Source organism: Corvus hawaiiensis, chromosome 28 (assembly GCF_020740725.1).
Source record: "Corvus hawaiiensis isolate bCorHaw1 chromosome 28, bCorHaw1.pri.cur, whole genome shotgun sequence".
NCBI classification, from domain to species: domain Eukaryota; kingdom Metazoa; phylum Chordata; class Aves; order Passeriformes; family Corvidae; genus Corvus; species Corvus hawaiiensis.
This window is the reverse complement of record NC_063240.1, coordinates 6,456,251-6,472,520: the sequence shown is the minus strand read 5'-3', so window position 1 is coordinate 6,472,520 and position 16,270 is coordinate 6,456,251. Positions and strand designations below refer to the sequence as shown.

General features: G+C 50.7%; 1 protein-coding gene across 2 annotated transcripts; it reads left to right on the top strand.

Moving 5' to 3' along the window:
* Nucleotides 1-41: 41 nt before the first annotated feature.
* Nucleotides 42-16,124, top strand: PGPEP1 (pyroglutamyl-peptidase I). 2 transcript variants are annotated; one of them, XM_048288363.1, is made up of 5 exons: nt 42-141; nt 3,299-3,351; nt 8,060-8,176; nt 8,948-9,180; nt 10,097-16,124. In XM_048288363.1, the coding sequence occupies exons 4-5, from the start codon at nt 8,975-8,977 to the stop codon at nt 10,287-10,289; spliced, it is 399 nt and encodes a 132-aa protein (XP_048144320.1). In that variant the 5' UTR covers nt 42-141; nt 3,299-3,351; nt 8,060-8,176; nt 8,948-8,974; the 3' UTR covers nt 10,290-16,124. The 2 variants fall into 2 exon arrangements, with proteins under 2 accessions (XP_048144320.1, XP_048144319.1); XM_048288362.1 differs by lacking the exon at nt 42-141 and adding an exon at nt 376-461.
* Nucleotides 16,125-16,270: the final 146 nt, after the last annotated feature.

Below are 16,270 nucleotides of genomic sequence, written 5' to 3'. Positions count from 1 at the left end.
CGCCCGGTCCGCGCCTTTGCGGCGGCACCGCCCGGGACGGGACGCGCCGGGACGGAACGAGACGCTCTCCGGACCTCCCGGTACCGCGGCCCCGGTTCGTGCTCCCCCACAGCCGGGCGGGGAACGCCCGGGAGGCTCAGGGTGAGCGTTTTGTTTAACCAACCCCCCCCGCGGATCCCGCGCTGAGGCGGGCGAGCGGCAGCCCCTCGGGCCGCGCCGCGCACGGAGGGTGCTGGTGAACGGGAACGGGTGAAGGGCTCCAGGCCGTCCCGCTGCGGGACTTCCGCCGCGGCGGCGGAAGCGGCGGGCCCGGGCGGCGCGGGGCGGGGCGGGCGGCGCGGGGCGGGGCCGCGCTCAGTGCGGGGCGGCGGCGGCAGCGGGACGGGACGGGACGGGACGGGACGGGACGGGACGGGACGGAGCCGCGATGGAGAAGCCGCGGCGGGCGGTGGTGGTGACGGGTACGGGGCGGCTTTGGGGGGGCGGTGAGAGGGGAAATGGGGGGGGACGAGACGGGGGACCCCTTCCCTGAGGGGGGATTGGAGAGGGCTGTCTGAGGGACCCTTCCCTGAGGTGAGCGGGGGCTTCGAGGGAAGGGTAGATCTGGGGCTGAAGGGGTCTGGGGGTGTAGGTGGGGGTCCCCTTCTCTGTCGTGGGGAGCTTGGTGGGAGAGCAGGTTTGGGGATGCTTTTCCTGCCCTAAAGGGGTCGGGGGTAGGTGGAAGACCCCTCCCCGAGGTGATGGGGGGCTTGAAGGGGGTAGGTGGGGGACCCTTTCTCTCTGGTGAGGGATCTGGGGGAGAGGGGTAATTTTGGGGATCCCTTCACCACAGGGCTTGGAGGGGGCAGTGGGGAACCCCTTTCCTCAGGTCGTGGGGGAATAAGTGGGGGACCCCTTCCCTGAGATGAGGGGGGGTCTGCTGTCCCATCAGAGTGTGGCTGAGGGAATGGAGAGCGGGGACTGTCCCCTCGGGGGGCTGTTTGGGGGGGCTGTCCCCTGTGTGGGGTGATAAATGGGGTGAAGAACAGAATCTGGGGGGCTTTGGGGCTGATCTGCTGTGTGTCAGGGGTGTCAGGAGCTGGGGGGGGGTACAGTGGAGAGGGGCTTTGCCGCAGCTTTCCTAACACTTGTCCAACCAGTGGGCACTCAGATCCCCTTTTTCCATCCCTGACCCCATCCCAAAGGTTTGCTAGTCGCAGAAAGAAGGGAACCGAGCCTCCCAAGGAGCAGAAAACCCAATTTGGGGCACAGGGAGGGGGGAATTGCCCGCTCACCACCCCACCCTGAGCCGCCAAGGTGTGGGAGCCGCTCCCCAAAGCACCCCCTCGGCACGGCAGCGGCGCCTCGGGGAAGAATGAGCGGAGGGAACGAGAGGCCCTGGCGTTGTCAGGCTCTTCCCGGGGTACAAAGGCCGCTCGGGGTGATTTGTGGGTGAGGCCATTCTGTGACAAATGGGGAACTCGCCGAAACTATTCAGGTCTCCCCCAGCAGCTGAAGTTGAGGCCGTTTGAATAGCGGGGGCTCGGCGGCGACGCGCTGGAGCAGCCGTAATCGCGGGCAAAAGTGCCTTTTCCAGGGAACAGTTGTGGGGAGCCAAGGAGCAGGTGGCAAATCCTGCCTTTCCCAACCCCAAATCCAGCACGGAGCGGCCGCGCTCGGCAGTGACTAAACAGAAAACTTGCGTCAGGAAACGTTCTGCTGCTCGCGAGGCTCCTCCACGCTCTTTTTTTCCCTTTTTTTTTTTTTTTTCCCTCCCAGGGAAGTCTGGTTGCAAAATGCAGTGGTTGCCTTGTCAGCTCTGCCCCTGTTTGATAATGTCATCGATGTCACGCTGAATTTCGTTTAAAACCGGGGATGGTGTCGTGTTCCCATTGGGTTCCCAGCCTGTGCTGGCCGAGGATAAGCGTTATTTGTGCACAATTTCTTTTTTAGAACTCGTTAAGGAGATAATCCCATCACGATCCCTGCAGCTGGTTTACTGCTAATGAGCCTTGGAGGGCCCCGTGGTGGATGTGCTGCTCTCCGTGGGGTCGGGTGCTGCCGACAAAGTTCCTTATGTTCCCGGGAAGGGATAACACGAGGGATCCGGGCAGGAGATGAGTCAGAGCAGCGATAACCCCAGCTGTGTTTGTGCCAGTTTGCCTTGGGATTCAGAGCAAGGGAATCATGCCCTGTGCCTGGGCACCTGTAGAATTTCAGCCTTTCCGTGGCTGGGTTGTTAAAACGTGGATTTCAGTTCTTTTATAGGATTATCACGCTTTATTTAGGAATTAAACTTAGCAGGTTTGCTTCCAGAGGGGAAGTGTGGGACTTGCAGAAGCGGCTGGAAAGGCATTAATTTGCCTCGTTCCCCTGTCATAGATTGTCTCACACCCCTGCAGTTCTGCTCGCAGGAAAACACCCCCAACATTTTGGGTTTTGTGGGAATATTTATTTTGGCGCGACGGCAGCGCTGGGTTGAGATCCACGGGCGTGGACGAGCCCACGCTTGGGAAATTCCTCCTGTGCAGCATCACCTCAGCCTGGCTGGGGAGGGCAAACACAACATTTCCATTAAGGTGTCATCTGATATTTGTGGTCCCTCTCGGATCCTTTCAGGGGCTGGGCAGAATTTATGTCTCCTAATTGCAGGAGGCTCGGAGGGCAACGCTGACATTTTAAATTAAAGCATATCGATGTTACGCCCAGATAAATTGCCCAACCTTTGTGTGCTTGCTCAGGAAAAAAAAAAAAAGATGTTATGGATTACCAGTTAACTCCCAAGTTATTCATTAGGGATTTAGAGGTGCTGAAGGAAGTATTTTTGATAAAGCCTCGGTAGCCTTTGCTATGGCGTGGGGGGGTTGTCACCAGCTCTGTTTATTTCCTTGTGAGGTGTAATTAATGCTAACGAAGATCTTGGGGAAGACCCTGAGCGGAGAAGGAACTATTTGAGGCAGGCTCGTGGAAGCATCTGCTGCAGGCTAAAGCAATCAGGAATAGAAAATCCAATCATGGTTCTAATTCTGTGACATCGGGCAAGTTAGCTGTTAGTGACAAGTTTTTCTAACCTGGGCAGGAAGGAAAAAAAATCTTCTCCCCAAGGAAAAAACAAGTTTCTTTTCAAGCAAATTATTGTTTTCCTTCATTGTAGTTGAAATATTCCAGTGCAGGTGTCTTGTTTGATACTCGGATGTCAAGAAATAAGGATTGAGTGGTAGAAGTGGGGGGTTTTTTTCAGGAGAACTAAACCAGGAAAGCCCAAACTTCTTTGCAACTTGAAGTTGAGTCAAGTCTGTGAATTTTTCTTCTCTTACAGGGTTTGGGCCGTTTGGAGAACACGCTGTGAACGCCAGCTGGATTGCAGTGCAGGTAACCTCTGAATTTTCCTCTTAGGAAGTCAAAATAGAGCACAAATCCCCACAAATTCGGGGTTTCAGCTCTTTTTTTTAAAACTTACAACTTCTTCCCGAGTTTATTAACTGAGCTCACTGCAGATATCCAGATGGTCAGCTGGATAACGTTTGATTCCCTGCTCAGGAAACAATCCCTTAGCTGGTGGAGTTTAATGAGATTGAGTTAATGTAGCTGAGGCAAGCAAGGAGTTCCTAGCTTTGGATGATTTTAAGTGGGGCAGGGAGCTTGGAATCTTCCTCTGCCCTGGAGAATTCAAAATAAACAAACCAACCGACCAACCCAGAGGAATTTGGATGTTTTTTTCTCTCAGTTCTAACTTGAAGCTGGGCCAGTTGCTTCACCTTTAAACTGAGTCTCATCCCTGAGAGGAGACTCCCAGCCAGTGGTTTTGTGGAGTTGCCTGAGTGTCAGGAATCTGATTCCAAGGCAGAGCTGCCTCTTTCCTCCCCCTGGGTCGGCCCTCTCTGCTTGGCTGATGGGACAGGAGAGTTTCTGGGGAAATGCTTTTCCTGCAGGTCCTCCCTGCTCGAACAAATCCATGCCACTTGTAGCTCTGCGTCTGCCTGAGCACGTTCCTAAAATCCTGGAAAATCCTAAGGGACCTACAAGGATCATCCAGTCCAACTCCTGGCCCTGCACAGGACACCCCAAAAACCCCACCCTGTGCCCAGGAGTTCATCTGTATGAGGCTGATACTCCACAAATGAGGCAAGAAGAAGGAATTAAGCTCTTTCCAATGGAATTAAGGGGTTTTTTTCTGTAAAAACACTTTTTACGGGGATGGTGCTGCCACATTGTCCCACTTCTTCCTTCTTTGTCACTTCTGGATGGGGTTTGTGGCAAAGCTACTGGGAATTCCACAGTACCTTTTAGTACACTTGCCCAGGGAATTAAATCTATTTTTCTCCCCAACACGTCTCTTTCCCCTTCAGAGCTCTGAGATTAATATCTTCTTTCGAATGCTTTTAAATTAAATCACAAACTCTAATCAATTACAGCCAACTGATGTCCAGCTGTCTAATGTGTTGGCTGGTAGGAGAAGACAAAACCTTTGCCTCCCAGGGCTTTTTGGGAATGAATATGTTTAACTTTGGGTCACTTTGGAGGAATATGCAGGTCGTGGATTGAGGGGGAGAGGAAAATACAGGACATTCCTAAAAATCAGAAGTGAGGCTCCTGTATTTGGTTTGTTCTTGCTGGTGTAGTGTCAGCTATTGTAAATAGCTGCTTTTATTTTAGAGGAGACAGACAAAAGGGTGTTTTTGCAGCAGGAGGAGTGGTGGGTGTTGTGATGTTGCTTAAGAAAATAAAAACAAACCCAAAGAGAAGCAGCTCCTTCAGCCCGGCAGCTCGAGGCACTGGTGGCTGCTCAGCTGTGTGGCTGGTGGATGAAGTCATCACCTCCATTTAAAATCCAGTTTTAGGGGCTTGGGGGATGTTTTGAGTGGACAAAACTCAGAGCTGGGGGTGTTTTGAGTACAAACCCGAGCCGCGCTGGAGGATCCGGGTCCTGTTCGGTGGCTGGCGGATTATTGTGACTGAAAACGTCAGCTCGGAGGCAGCGGGGAGGATTTGCCTTTCCTTCCCCTGTCTCAGCCCCCAGAGGCCCAGACAAAAAGGAACAGCATGTCTTTGAGCCCAGGCGAGGTGGGCATTGTGCAAGTTTCAGACGGGGACTTCATGGAGCGGAGTGGACACAAAGGCGTGTCTGAGTTCCCGAATCCCAGACGGTGTGATCTGCATTTTAATAGAAAAAAAATCAATTAAACAATCTTTGGAAATCCTTCCTAGCTCTAGGGCTAAGCTAGTTCTGGTTTATTGCATCTTTTATTATGCCGCATCCCGAGGATAAAATTCACTTCTTGGTGTTTTTTTTGTTTTCTCCCCTGGTTTTATTTGGGTTCTCCCGCAGAACACGGACACACGGTGTGAGTTTTCCCTGGAACTGCAGTGAATTTCTGTCTGGTTTTGCAAGCTGACTGATTTTTACACATGGGTACCTTAAATAGTGGCAGCAGCAATCTAATAATGCTGCTGAAATGAAACGTTTCCAAATTGCATCCAGAAAAACCCAGTGAAATGTTTGGGCTTTTACTCACGGGGGAGAGCTTTCCTATGAATTCAGAGGGAAGAATAACTCCTTTCTGCTTTATTTCAAGGCTCGCAGCAAAAATACTCCGTGTTGACGTGGGTTTGCAGTTTTGTGTTTTCATCGTTTCAGTATTTCAGTTCAGGATTTCTTTTTTTTTTTTTTTTACCAAAGATTTTTTGCTGGGGAGGGACTTCCAAGAAGAAATTACTCAAATGGGCTTTTCTCAGCGCGTTTCCTGCCCTCCCTGCTGTGACTTAGGTGTGGGCGCAGGTGTGACCTGTGGACTGTGAAGCTGCTGGGCTCCTTCATCCCCCCAGAGTGCTTCTGGCCGAGGAGGAGGAGGAGGAGGAGGAGGAGGAGGAGGAGGAGAGAGGTCAGAGTGCATTTTGACATTAGGAAGGACAATTGCTGTCAGGGTGTCTAGACAGACCTGATAAGGATATTAGAGGCTCACAAAGAGCAGCATTGTGGAGGGGTCAGGGAATCGGTCACACATGTTCAGTGGGCTGTGTTTGTCAGGTAGACAGGGCTGGGGGGGAGAAGTTGTGGGGCTGGGGGGGTGGTGGGTTACAAACATCTTCATTATGGAGCGCAGGGCTTGGTTAAGAGAAAGTTGTGGCTTGGTAAAGTTAAGGTTTAAGTGGCTGGAGGAGGTGGTTGTCGCTGGGGAGGTTTCTTTTTTCATCCAGCAAAACTTCCCGCTGTCAAATCCATCTCTAGGAGCTGTTTCCTTCCTAATCCTTCATCTTCAGGAGCATCACTTCTCGTTAGAGAAGCGGTGATGAATCCCAGCCAATTAACACTCCTAAAGAGTGTTTATCCTCCTCCTGAAGAGCCTGACTGCTGTTTGAATACTCTCATTTGTAAACTCCTTCGCTTTATTAGGGCTCCACGTAAAGCAGGGGAGGTTTTGAAGGCAGGTTTGTGTAAAGGAGCTGTGATGAACCATCCCTTGCATCCATCTCTGGTAATGAATGTCTGAGTGTGCCAGACACTAATCAATACAGCAAGGCTTTAATATCAGCCTTGCCCTGGGAGCCAGAGCCAGTGATTTATCATTGTTGCTCATATCTGCTGCTCTGGGAAAGTCTCACTCTTGCCTTTCTGGCTGTTTTAGTTCTCTAAAATCCTGTTACATGGCCGTGGTTTGGCCCTACAAGTGTAAAAGGTGTTTTTATTCTCAGTGGAAAACCACTCATGCTGATAAAAACACAGAAAAACGAAAGCAAGACACTGCTCACGTTTGTGTGGAGGCCTAAAACCTCAGCTTGTCTTCTCCTCTCAAGTGTCTTTAATTTTTAATTTTTAACCTGGGGCAATACAAGTTTTGAGAGTGGAAACAGCTGATCTGCACTGCTTGGCCTGAAGCTTGCAAGGAGGAAAATAAAGCCTGAGAATTGCTTCAAAGAGCAGCTCTGATCACCAAATCCAAACGTGGGACAGAGGTAACTTAGTTTTTTCTGGGGTGTTTGGAAATGTCCTTTGGTAGTTTGATGGCTCTTACCTCAGATCCATAAGAACAGCTACTTTTGGTGTTTGGTGACAAGAGGAAAGCTTGATCCCACTTAGATGCCCCAGGAATTCCTTCAACATGATGGCCAAGGTCTCTTCTCCCACTGGAAAAACGCTTCCTGGTGTCACCTGGCTCCAAAGTTTGGGCTCAACTGATGGTTTTGTTTAAAAACCCTCTTTTTTTCAGAGGTTTCAGACTATCCTTGAGTTCCTGGAAGTTTTGGGTTGATGGCTCTGAGAGGTTTCACTGCTGAAGTACCAGATGAGCTAAAGCCTTACTGGTGGGACTGGAGAGACCAAAGCAGATCCAGAACCATGGGCTGTGTGTAAGGGGGAGCTCCCAGTTTTGGGATCAAACAGTGCTTTCCAGTCAGGAATACTGGGGAGAAAAAAAAACCAAACAAACACCCTTTCCTCTGGTTTTAAAGTCTTTGCAAGGTGTTTAACTGGCACTTAGTGTTAGAAAAGGTTTGGAGGAATTTGGCTCCGTTTATTGCCAGGATATTTGGGATGTTTTCATGTCAGAGAGGGAGAAATAATTTACTGGCTTAGTTGAATCACCAGTGCTGTCACCCAGCCCTGAGAGCTCTTTATCTGGAAATAAATGTGAAATTACTCTCCAGGCCAGCAGTCCTGGATGATGGATAAAATCCTTCCAGTCCCACCTTCTCCACGCTGTCACTCCTTGGAAGACGTAGGGACTGTGAGTCTCTCCCTCTATAAATAACAGAGCCAAGATTTCCTTGGGAGTGTGGGTGTTGCTGATAACTGTTGTCAGTTAAATGTTGATTTCTTTGTTACACACGCATCAGAGCCAGACAAACGGCTCTGTGGGTGAGACTCTGAGCACAGGTGGAGAGATGCCTTTGTTGTTCCCATTATGGGTTTGCTTTTTTCACGGTGGTTGCTGTAAACTCACTCCAGGTGCTGTTTACAAGGTTATACAACCTGGTGTAAACTGGTATTGAGTCCCTCACTCTGCCATTAAACCTTCCAGGAGTAAATCCTCTGCTCACCTCGTGTCTGACCATCTTGGCTTTGCTTTCCTGGTGTTTTTAGGAGCTGGAGAAGCTGGGGCTGCGGGATGACGTGGATCTGCACGTCTACGAGGTCCCTGTTGAGTACCAGACCGTGCAGAGACTCATTCCTGCCTTGTGGAAGAAGCACAGTCCCCAGGTGAGTGAGCAAAGGGACGAGAAAAAACCACCCAGCAAAGGGTCGGAATCTGCAGTGGGCAGCATATGAAGTCTCCCTTTTAATGATTCCTTCAGCCTGGTAGTCCCTGGCTGGATCTTTTCCTGTTTTGTGGTGAGAACATGTGAATTTGTAGGATTTTACAGCTCGGAGTGCTCCAGTTCACAGAGCAGTGGGTGTGAAGGGGCCACAGCAGAGGGCTGTCTAGACAGCTCGTGGTTTGTCTGTGCCACCTGGGCTCCTCCAGCAGCTGTGAAGGTGCCAACGTTCCTTTTTACCCTGATTAAATCACAATTTAGGTCAGGAGGGGGGGAAATGAGAAGAGTTGTGCTGTGCAAGAACCCATGATAAAAATGCCTCGTTCCTCTGATACTCACGGGAGAACCCCTGTAACACCTCCATGGTTCACTGGGAATGGAATCATGGAAGCCCAGAGTGGCTTGGGATGGAGAGGACCTTCAAATCATCTCACAGAGTCATTTAGGCTGGAAAATGATCCAAGAGCCTCGAGTCCAGCCTTTGACTGCTCACCACTGAGTGCCACATCCAGTCCCTAAAGGCACAGGATTCCATGGCAGGGTGGTGGTAAGGTGTCACCAGGCTTTCGGTGCCTGAAGGGAGCTGGACTGAGAGTTTGGACAAGGGAACAGAGTGGCAGAGCAGGCACAGACGCCAGAGATAACACAGATACCCCGAGCTGCAAGGGTCCCACGCGGATCTCCCACGCTCTAACCCGTCCCTTTTCCCTGGCAGCTGGTGGTCCACGTGGGGGTTTCGGGCATGGCCACCACTGTCACCCTGGAGAAGTGTGGCCACAACGTGGGCTACAAGGGGCTGGACAACTGTCGCTTCTGCCCGGGCTCGCAGTGCTGCGTGGAGGGCGGCCCCGAGTGCATCGACTCCATCATCGACATGGACACCGTGTGCAAGAGGGTCTCGGCGCTGGGGCTGGATGTCACCGTCACCATCTCCAAGGACGCCGGCAGGTGATCCCTGGGCACGTGGGGTCAGGGAATCCTGGAATGGCTTGGGTTGGGAGGGACCTTAAAGGTCTGCCAGTTGTATGCCAGGGTGCTGCAAGCCCCGTCCAACCCGGCCTTGGGCACTGCCAGGGATCCAGGGGCAGCCACAGCTGCTCTGGGAATTCTGTCCCAGCCCCTCCCCACCCTCCCAGCCAGGAATTGCTTCCCAATATCCCGTCCATCCCTGCCCTCTGGCAGTGGGAAGCCATTCCCTGTGTCCTGCCCCTCCATCCCTTGTCCAAAGTCCCTCTCCAGCTCCCTTGGAGCCCCTTAGGGACTGGAAGCCTGGTGACATCTTGACACCATCTTGTCACCCTGTTCATGGAATCAGGGAATCCCAGACTGGTTTGGGTTGGAAGGAGCTTAAAGCCCATCCCATCCCACCCCCTGCCACGGGCAGAGACACCTGCCACTATCCCAGGCTGCTCCAAGCCCCATCCAAGCTGTCCTTGGACACTGCCAGGGTTCCAGGGACAGCCCCTACACCCCGTACCCTTCCCATGGAATCACTGAGGTTGCAAAAGCCCTCTCAGATCATCGGGTCCAGCCATTCCCCAGCACTGCCAAGGCCACCCCATGTCCCGGAGTGCCACATCCACGTGGCCTTTGAAGCCTCCCACACCTTTCACTTCTCAGGGCTGGCAGCACCACCTGGTTTTCAGTGGCCAGGAGAACAAAAAAAAAGAAAGACATCCACATTTTTCATCCTAAATTTAATTAGAACAACCCCAGACTCACAACTGCTGCCTTACATTCCGCGTCACTCCCCGAAATCCCAGGGCGACGCTGAACGATGGGAACCTACAGCTCACTTTATCCATGTTTATCCCTTATTTTTGGGGGTTTTTTTTGCTGAATAATCTCTGTTTTTGTGTTCCAGGTACCTCTGTGACTTCACCTACTACACCTCCTTGTACCAGAGCCGTGGGAGGTCGGCGTTCGTCCATGTGCCTCCTCTGGGAAAACCTTACTCTGCAGAACAGCTGGGCCGGGCCCTGCAGGCCATCATAGAGGAAATGCTGGATGTTTTGGAGCATTCTGAAGACAAAATCAATTGTCAACATGAACACTGAGCCTGGCCAGGAGCTCTCCTAGTATTGCACTTCCAAAATTTTCCCTGCTGCCGAAGTATTTGGGGGGGGAAAAAAAAAAAAACAAAACAGAACAAAACAAAAAAACGGTTCCAGATCCAGAATTGGAGACTTCAAGGGGGGAAAAAAAAAAAAAAAAGAAAAAAAAAAGGAAAATTCCACAAATTCCACTTCTAGAAATTAACTTTTTTTTCTGTCGAGTCTGTGAGTTTCAGCCCAAGCAACAAAGGATTCGAAGTCTCTTCTCTAAAACACCTGCAGCTCCTCATTCCTGAAGGGAGTGTGCTGGGAGCTTCCAGGGAATGAATGGATCCTCACCTGCTGGATCCCATGGGAAGTTCCTCACCTGGATTTGGCCTTCAGCTGCAGGGCGTTGCTCACCCAGTCCTCCCTCATGACTAATTCTTGAGTTGAAAGGTTTGCTTTCAGTTGGTTTTGGGTTTGTTTTCCCCCGTCGACCCAAACTCGAGGTGATAATATGGAAGGACAACGGGAAAGAGTTGGGATGGTGTGGGATTCTCCTGGGAAGCAGAGTTTGGTGGGGATGAGGAGCCTGAGATTGCTTTGCTGAAATGGAAAATGGTTTTAGGCACTGATTCTTCACCCCACGTCCTCCAGACATCCATAGGGTCTCTGTAGCTGCAGTAGAAGGGGTGTGTCTGGGGTTCCTTTTGGAACCCAAATCCAGCTGGAGTTTTTTTTCTTGGAGCCTGACTCCTAAATCTTTCCAAATGTCTTTTTCCTGCCTCTCCCTCCCTCAAGTCAACCATGTACCTCCTGTACCAAACACCTCGGTTCAAGTGTGTCTAAAACCAATCATTAGTGGGTAAAGAGCTTTGCTGAGGGCCACTTTCCCCACGGGAGATCTTTATCCTGGGCTCTTGGTGCTCGCTGTTGTTTTTAAGGTGAAGGTTGAGTAATTTATAACTCCCTTAGCTGCAAATTTTCCCTCTCGTTCCAGGTTAGGAGAGTAATGTTTAACTGAGATCCCAATTCCGCCTCGACTGAGTGGAGGCATAAAAATGCAGATGGGAAGACATCCTGCCAAATCAAATGTCAGCCCTTCAGCCCAATCCCACCGCCTGGAAGCCAGAGGCAGTGATTTGAAATCAAGGAATTTTGCTTAGAGTGAGGATTCCGGGCTCTTTCCTTGGTGTCCCTCTCCCAGTGGGAGGGTGCAGAAGGGCTGCTGCTCGTGGGAGCTTCCCCAGGAGTTCTTCTGGGGAAGGGTGCACTCAGGGTCTCAGCAGGTGGGTGGTGCTGGTCGTGCGTGGAGATTCGCTGGCAAATTTTGAGATTCCGACAAAACCCAGCTGAAGCTGGGGCAGGAGCAGACACAAAACCGGTGGCTGAGGTCTCGTGGGGAGGCTGCTTGAATGAAGAAGTCTGTGGTTGGAATGGATGCTTTTACAGATATATATATATATATAAAAATATATATGAAACCAACGTTCTGAAAGGTTTTTAAACCCCACGATTTGAATTTCTCTGGTGCTGACTGGCTCTGCTATTGTAACTCTCAGTGAGAGCTGCCCCGAGCTTGCCAGGAGAAGTCTGGTGGCAAAGGACAAAACCACTCCTGGCAACCCTTGAGACAGGACAAAGACTTTGCAGCTGCTAGCACTCTGCTGAGGGCACCTGAGCAGGAAGATTTTTTTTGGATAGACCCAAGGAAATTCCTTCTCTGTTCACTATCCAGGCTTTCCTGCTCAGAGGAATTTGCCTTCGAGTGAAACATTGTTGTTCCCATCGAATCCGAGGTAGCACTTGTCAGATTTCCTGATTAGTAATTTATTCTATTTAATATTTTGTTGAAATCTTCGTGCTTTGACACAGGTTTGGGGTTTTCTTTGTGATTAGTTGAGCTCCTTATCCCATAGGATTGTTCCTTTGCTGGTTGGAAGTTTCTGTCCTGCGTGTTTCATAGCTGCTAAACTTGGGGAAGAGGAATATCCGCGTGTCCCGCGGGGTTTGGTGATGGAGCAATTCCCAGGAAAGCTGATTAATTCACCTGTGATGTAGCTGTGGATGAAATGGAAGTGGGAAATCAACAGATTGGTGAGGCCACACCTAAAAAATTCCCAATGTGGAATCTCAGCAGGGGTGGGAAGAGCTGGTGGGACCCACAGAGGGGTTGGAGCAGGACCCCGGTGGGCTCCGCGAGGGATCGGCGTCTCCAAGTGAGATATTCCCTGTCCATCCCTGTCTCTGCAGCCTCTGGAGCCTCAGAGATCCCCCTGGATGTGGCTGGTGGCTCCGGCTCCATCAGCAGGGAGCGCAGACAGCAGCAGTTCCGTGGGCAGAGCGTTTCCCACGCGGGTTTGTTCAGCCTGGGGAGTTATATCCTGTTCAGCACCTAAAAATATTCCTTGCCTGGGTGCTCTCTGCTGTTCCAGGGGAAAATCCGGAGCCAATTTCCGTGCCTGCTGGAGTTTGAGGGCTGCAGTGCTTGGCCTTGGGTGTGTCAGCGTGAAAAATCCCATTTTTTTGGGAATACTTTGGGCGTTGCTTCGAGCTGTGCTTTTCCTCCCAGTCTGCTTTTGGGAAGCTCCACGTGATCAGTTCCTTAGAAAACATAATTTATTTTATCCTCTTTTTTGGGGAAGGGGGGTTTTGGGGAATTAGTCCTGAGGCTATGTTTATAAAAGGTGTCTTGGTGGTAGAGAAATTTCCTGTAGCCCAGCTTGGGAAAAACGGCATTAAACTAATTTTATTTAATATGACCTAAATTAAATACTTTGGGGTTGGGTTTTTGGGGTTTTTTTTTAAAGCTTTTTGTTCAATTCACAAAGCTTTTCCTACAGATCCATATTTTTGGGGGGACTAGGACACCAAACTGATGCAGAGCTTCAAAAAGCTGATGTTTTGCTAAATCCTGTTCCCTTTCCACATCATCCATTAATAGAATTTGCTAATTTGCACTGACTGGGAGACCTGTTGCCCAAAACCTTTGTGCCAGTGAGTACAAGTGTAGGAGGTTCAGGTGGAGTGTTCATTCCTGTGCCTGCAGTGTGGGAAAACATAAAAAACCCGGGACATTTTAGGATGCCGTGACTGCAAAATTGTCTCTGGGGATCAAGGTTCAGGGGGAGACAGGGCTGAGGATTTTTGGTGTGGAAGAGAGGATTAGGGAGGTTCTGCTGGATCGGGTCTGGTGTCATTTATCTGCCTGGAGCAGGGTCTGGCCCACGTGTGGGGGAGTGTTTGGGATGACAGTTTAATTGTTCCAGTCCTAAAGTGCTGCAGAGGATTTTGAGGAGCTCCAGAGACTCATAAATGTCTTGATTTGGTGCTGCTGCTGTCAGGAGGTGAATTAAACTTGGGAATCTGCTTCATAACCCCAGGAAAAAGGAGCTGGGAGCTTGGAAGGCTCTTGACCTCAAGGATTCCTGTGGGATTTGATGATCCTGAGGGATCCCTCCCAACCTGAGGGATTCTGTGGTGGGGCTGAAGGGTGCTCACCTGGTGCTGTTCGGAATTTTTGGGGGGAGAACAGCAGAGTCTGTGGGCTCCTGCAGAGCAGTTCCCCTTACCTGGAGCATTCCCCAACCTCCCAAACAGTGGGAGAGGTGGGAAAGGATGGAAAGGTCGGGAAGAGGGTTCGAGGTGTGGAGTGTGGTTGTGACATGAGACTGCAGCCGAGAGCTGCTGAGCTTCATTCCAGGAGGGGCCTGGCTGGGGCTGGCAGAGTTGGAGACATCATAAAAAACAAAAAAACAAACCCTAAAAAGTCGCTCTGCTTTGGGATAAATTTGGGATCAATGCTTCCTTGGAGCCACGGGGATGGTGATGCCCACGGCAGGAAAGCATCCCTTGAGCCAGGGATGAGTTCATTATCACCTCCACAGGGGTTGTGCTGTGGAAAATCCCGTAGGAAAAGGGATTTTGTGTGTGAACTCACCTGGGCCAGGTGTAGCTGTAGCATCCAACCCCCTCCCATATGTCCCAAGCAGGCAAAATTGAACCTTTCGGTGCCTCAGCAGCTGGCAAAGGGGATTATTCCAGGAATTCCACTGGAATAAAAACCCAGGAGCTTCCAGGCCTGCTCGGACAGCACAGGCTCCCAGTCTTGGTGGTTTTGGGAAGGAAAAGTCTAAAAAAAATTAAAAATCCACCGAAGTTTCTTCTGATGCTCAAATAATCCTGAGTTGAATTGGAACTGGGGGGTCTTTAAAGTCCCTTCCAACCCCAGCCATCCTGGGATTCTCTGACTCGCTGCCCTGGCGGGTGGATTCTTTTAGGAATTTTTTTAGGAATTGCAGGAGGAGGAGGAGGAGGAGGAGGAGGAGCTTCTTCAAACCAAAAAATGGGAAAACCCTGGAAAGGAGGGAATTTGGTGAATCCCCACTCCCACGGGAGCTGCAGCAGCGATGACGGTCTGGCCGTGGGGGGTTGTGGTTTTAATTCCTTGTGACTCCCAGATCTTTTTTAGCTTCTCCTGGATTTCTCCTGGGTTTCTCACTCCAGCCAAGGCTCAGACACGGAGCTGCTGCAGGAGGGAGTGGTGGTGGCTGAAATCTGACTGAAAATCAGGATCTTTAGGCATAAAAAGTATTTTGTGTGGGGCTTTTTCTTCGTTCTGATTTCCAGATTTCACCCCACAGCACAGATGAAATTGTCAGCAAGGAATTTGTACAGATCCTTTCCCAAAGTAACTTCGCCCTTCTTGTCTCCTTTACTTTAATACTTTACCCAATGATATTTTAATGGCTTAATTTTATTTTAATGATAGGAATTTCAGAGTTGCAAAGGCTCTTTCTAACTTGATTGACTTGGAGGAAACCCCCCCCCTTGTTGATACCATAAATACTCACCTTGATGTAGATGGATTTGTTATTTTTGCACCAGAATCCCTAATTTTTTGCAGTATAAAGTGCACTTTTTCATAAAAAAAGAAAAAAATCAACAAAAAACCTTGTATTCCTGTCTGATGAGTGTCTTATGTGCTGAAAGGGATGTTCTGCCAAAGCTCCAGAGCTGAGGACGTCGTTAATTCCTCGAGGTGTTCACTGAAACCCGGGACCTGCTCAGTCTATTTTAAGACAAAGTAGGGAAGGAAATGCCTCCCCGTGAATAGGAATTAAGAGATGGGAAATGAAACTTCTCACTGCCCTTACAGAAAACTCTGTGGTACTTCAAAATCCACCTTCAGGTTTTCTATTGCACCAGCCTCTTAAATCACAAATGTTTACCTTGATGATCAGGGAGTGCCTTGTCCCGTGCTGGGCTCACACTTGGGAAGCAGAATGGTGGGGATGGGGATGGATTTTGCCCGATGTGAGGGTGAAAAAGTTGGGCTGGAAACCCCTGAATTGGTGGGAATCCCCATTTTTATCCGTGGACGCTCCTCAGAGACTGCACTGAGTTCCCCAGGTTTGCTCACACGCGCACACACGGACCTGCCGGAGGGAGCAAACAGAATTGGCTGCTTCATCCCCCACTTTTGGTTGGGTTGGCCCAATTCCGAAGGGTTTTGCCGTCTCCTCTTGGAGTGAGGTGTTTGTCCAGACCCTTTCCCAGCGTCACTCAGGCCCTCCGTGTGTCCCTCGTGAAGCCACCCCGTGTCTCCGTGGGCGTCTCGGGTGCCGCCGCTCTCGTGCTTGTCGGGACTCTTGGAGCACCAATCCCAACCCCTCGGGGCTTCTGTTCTCTCCGTGTGTTCTTGCAGTGCCTTGTAAATCCCAACGATCCCGAGTGTCCCGGGAGGGCTGCGGTGTCAGGGGCCGGCGAGGCGCTCCCAGCTTGTACTGCCGGCCTGGACTTTGTAACCGAGGATTTAAACCCCCGTTTCAAAGGAAATAAAGAGTTTGACTCTGACTCCGCGTGTCCTGTCACCCTCGTTGCTTTTAAAGGTGGTGGTTGGTGCAAAGCCATTCCCCCAGCACTGCCCTGTCCACCCTCAGTCGTGTCCCCAAGTGCCACATCCACGTGTCCTTTGCCCCCCTCCAGGGATGGAGACTGTG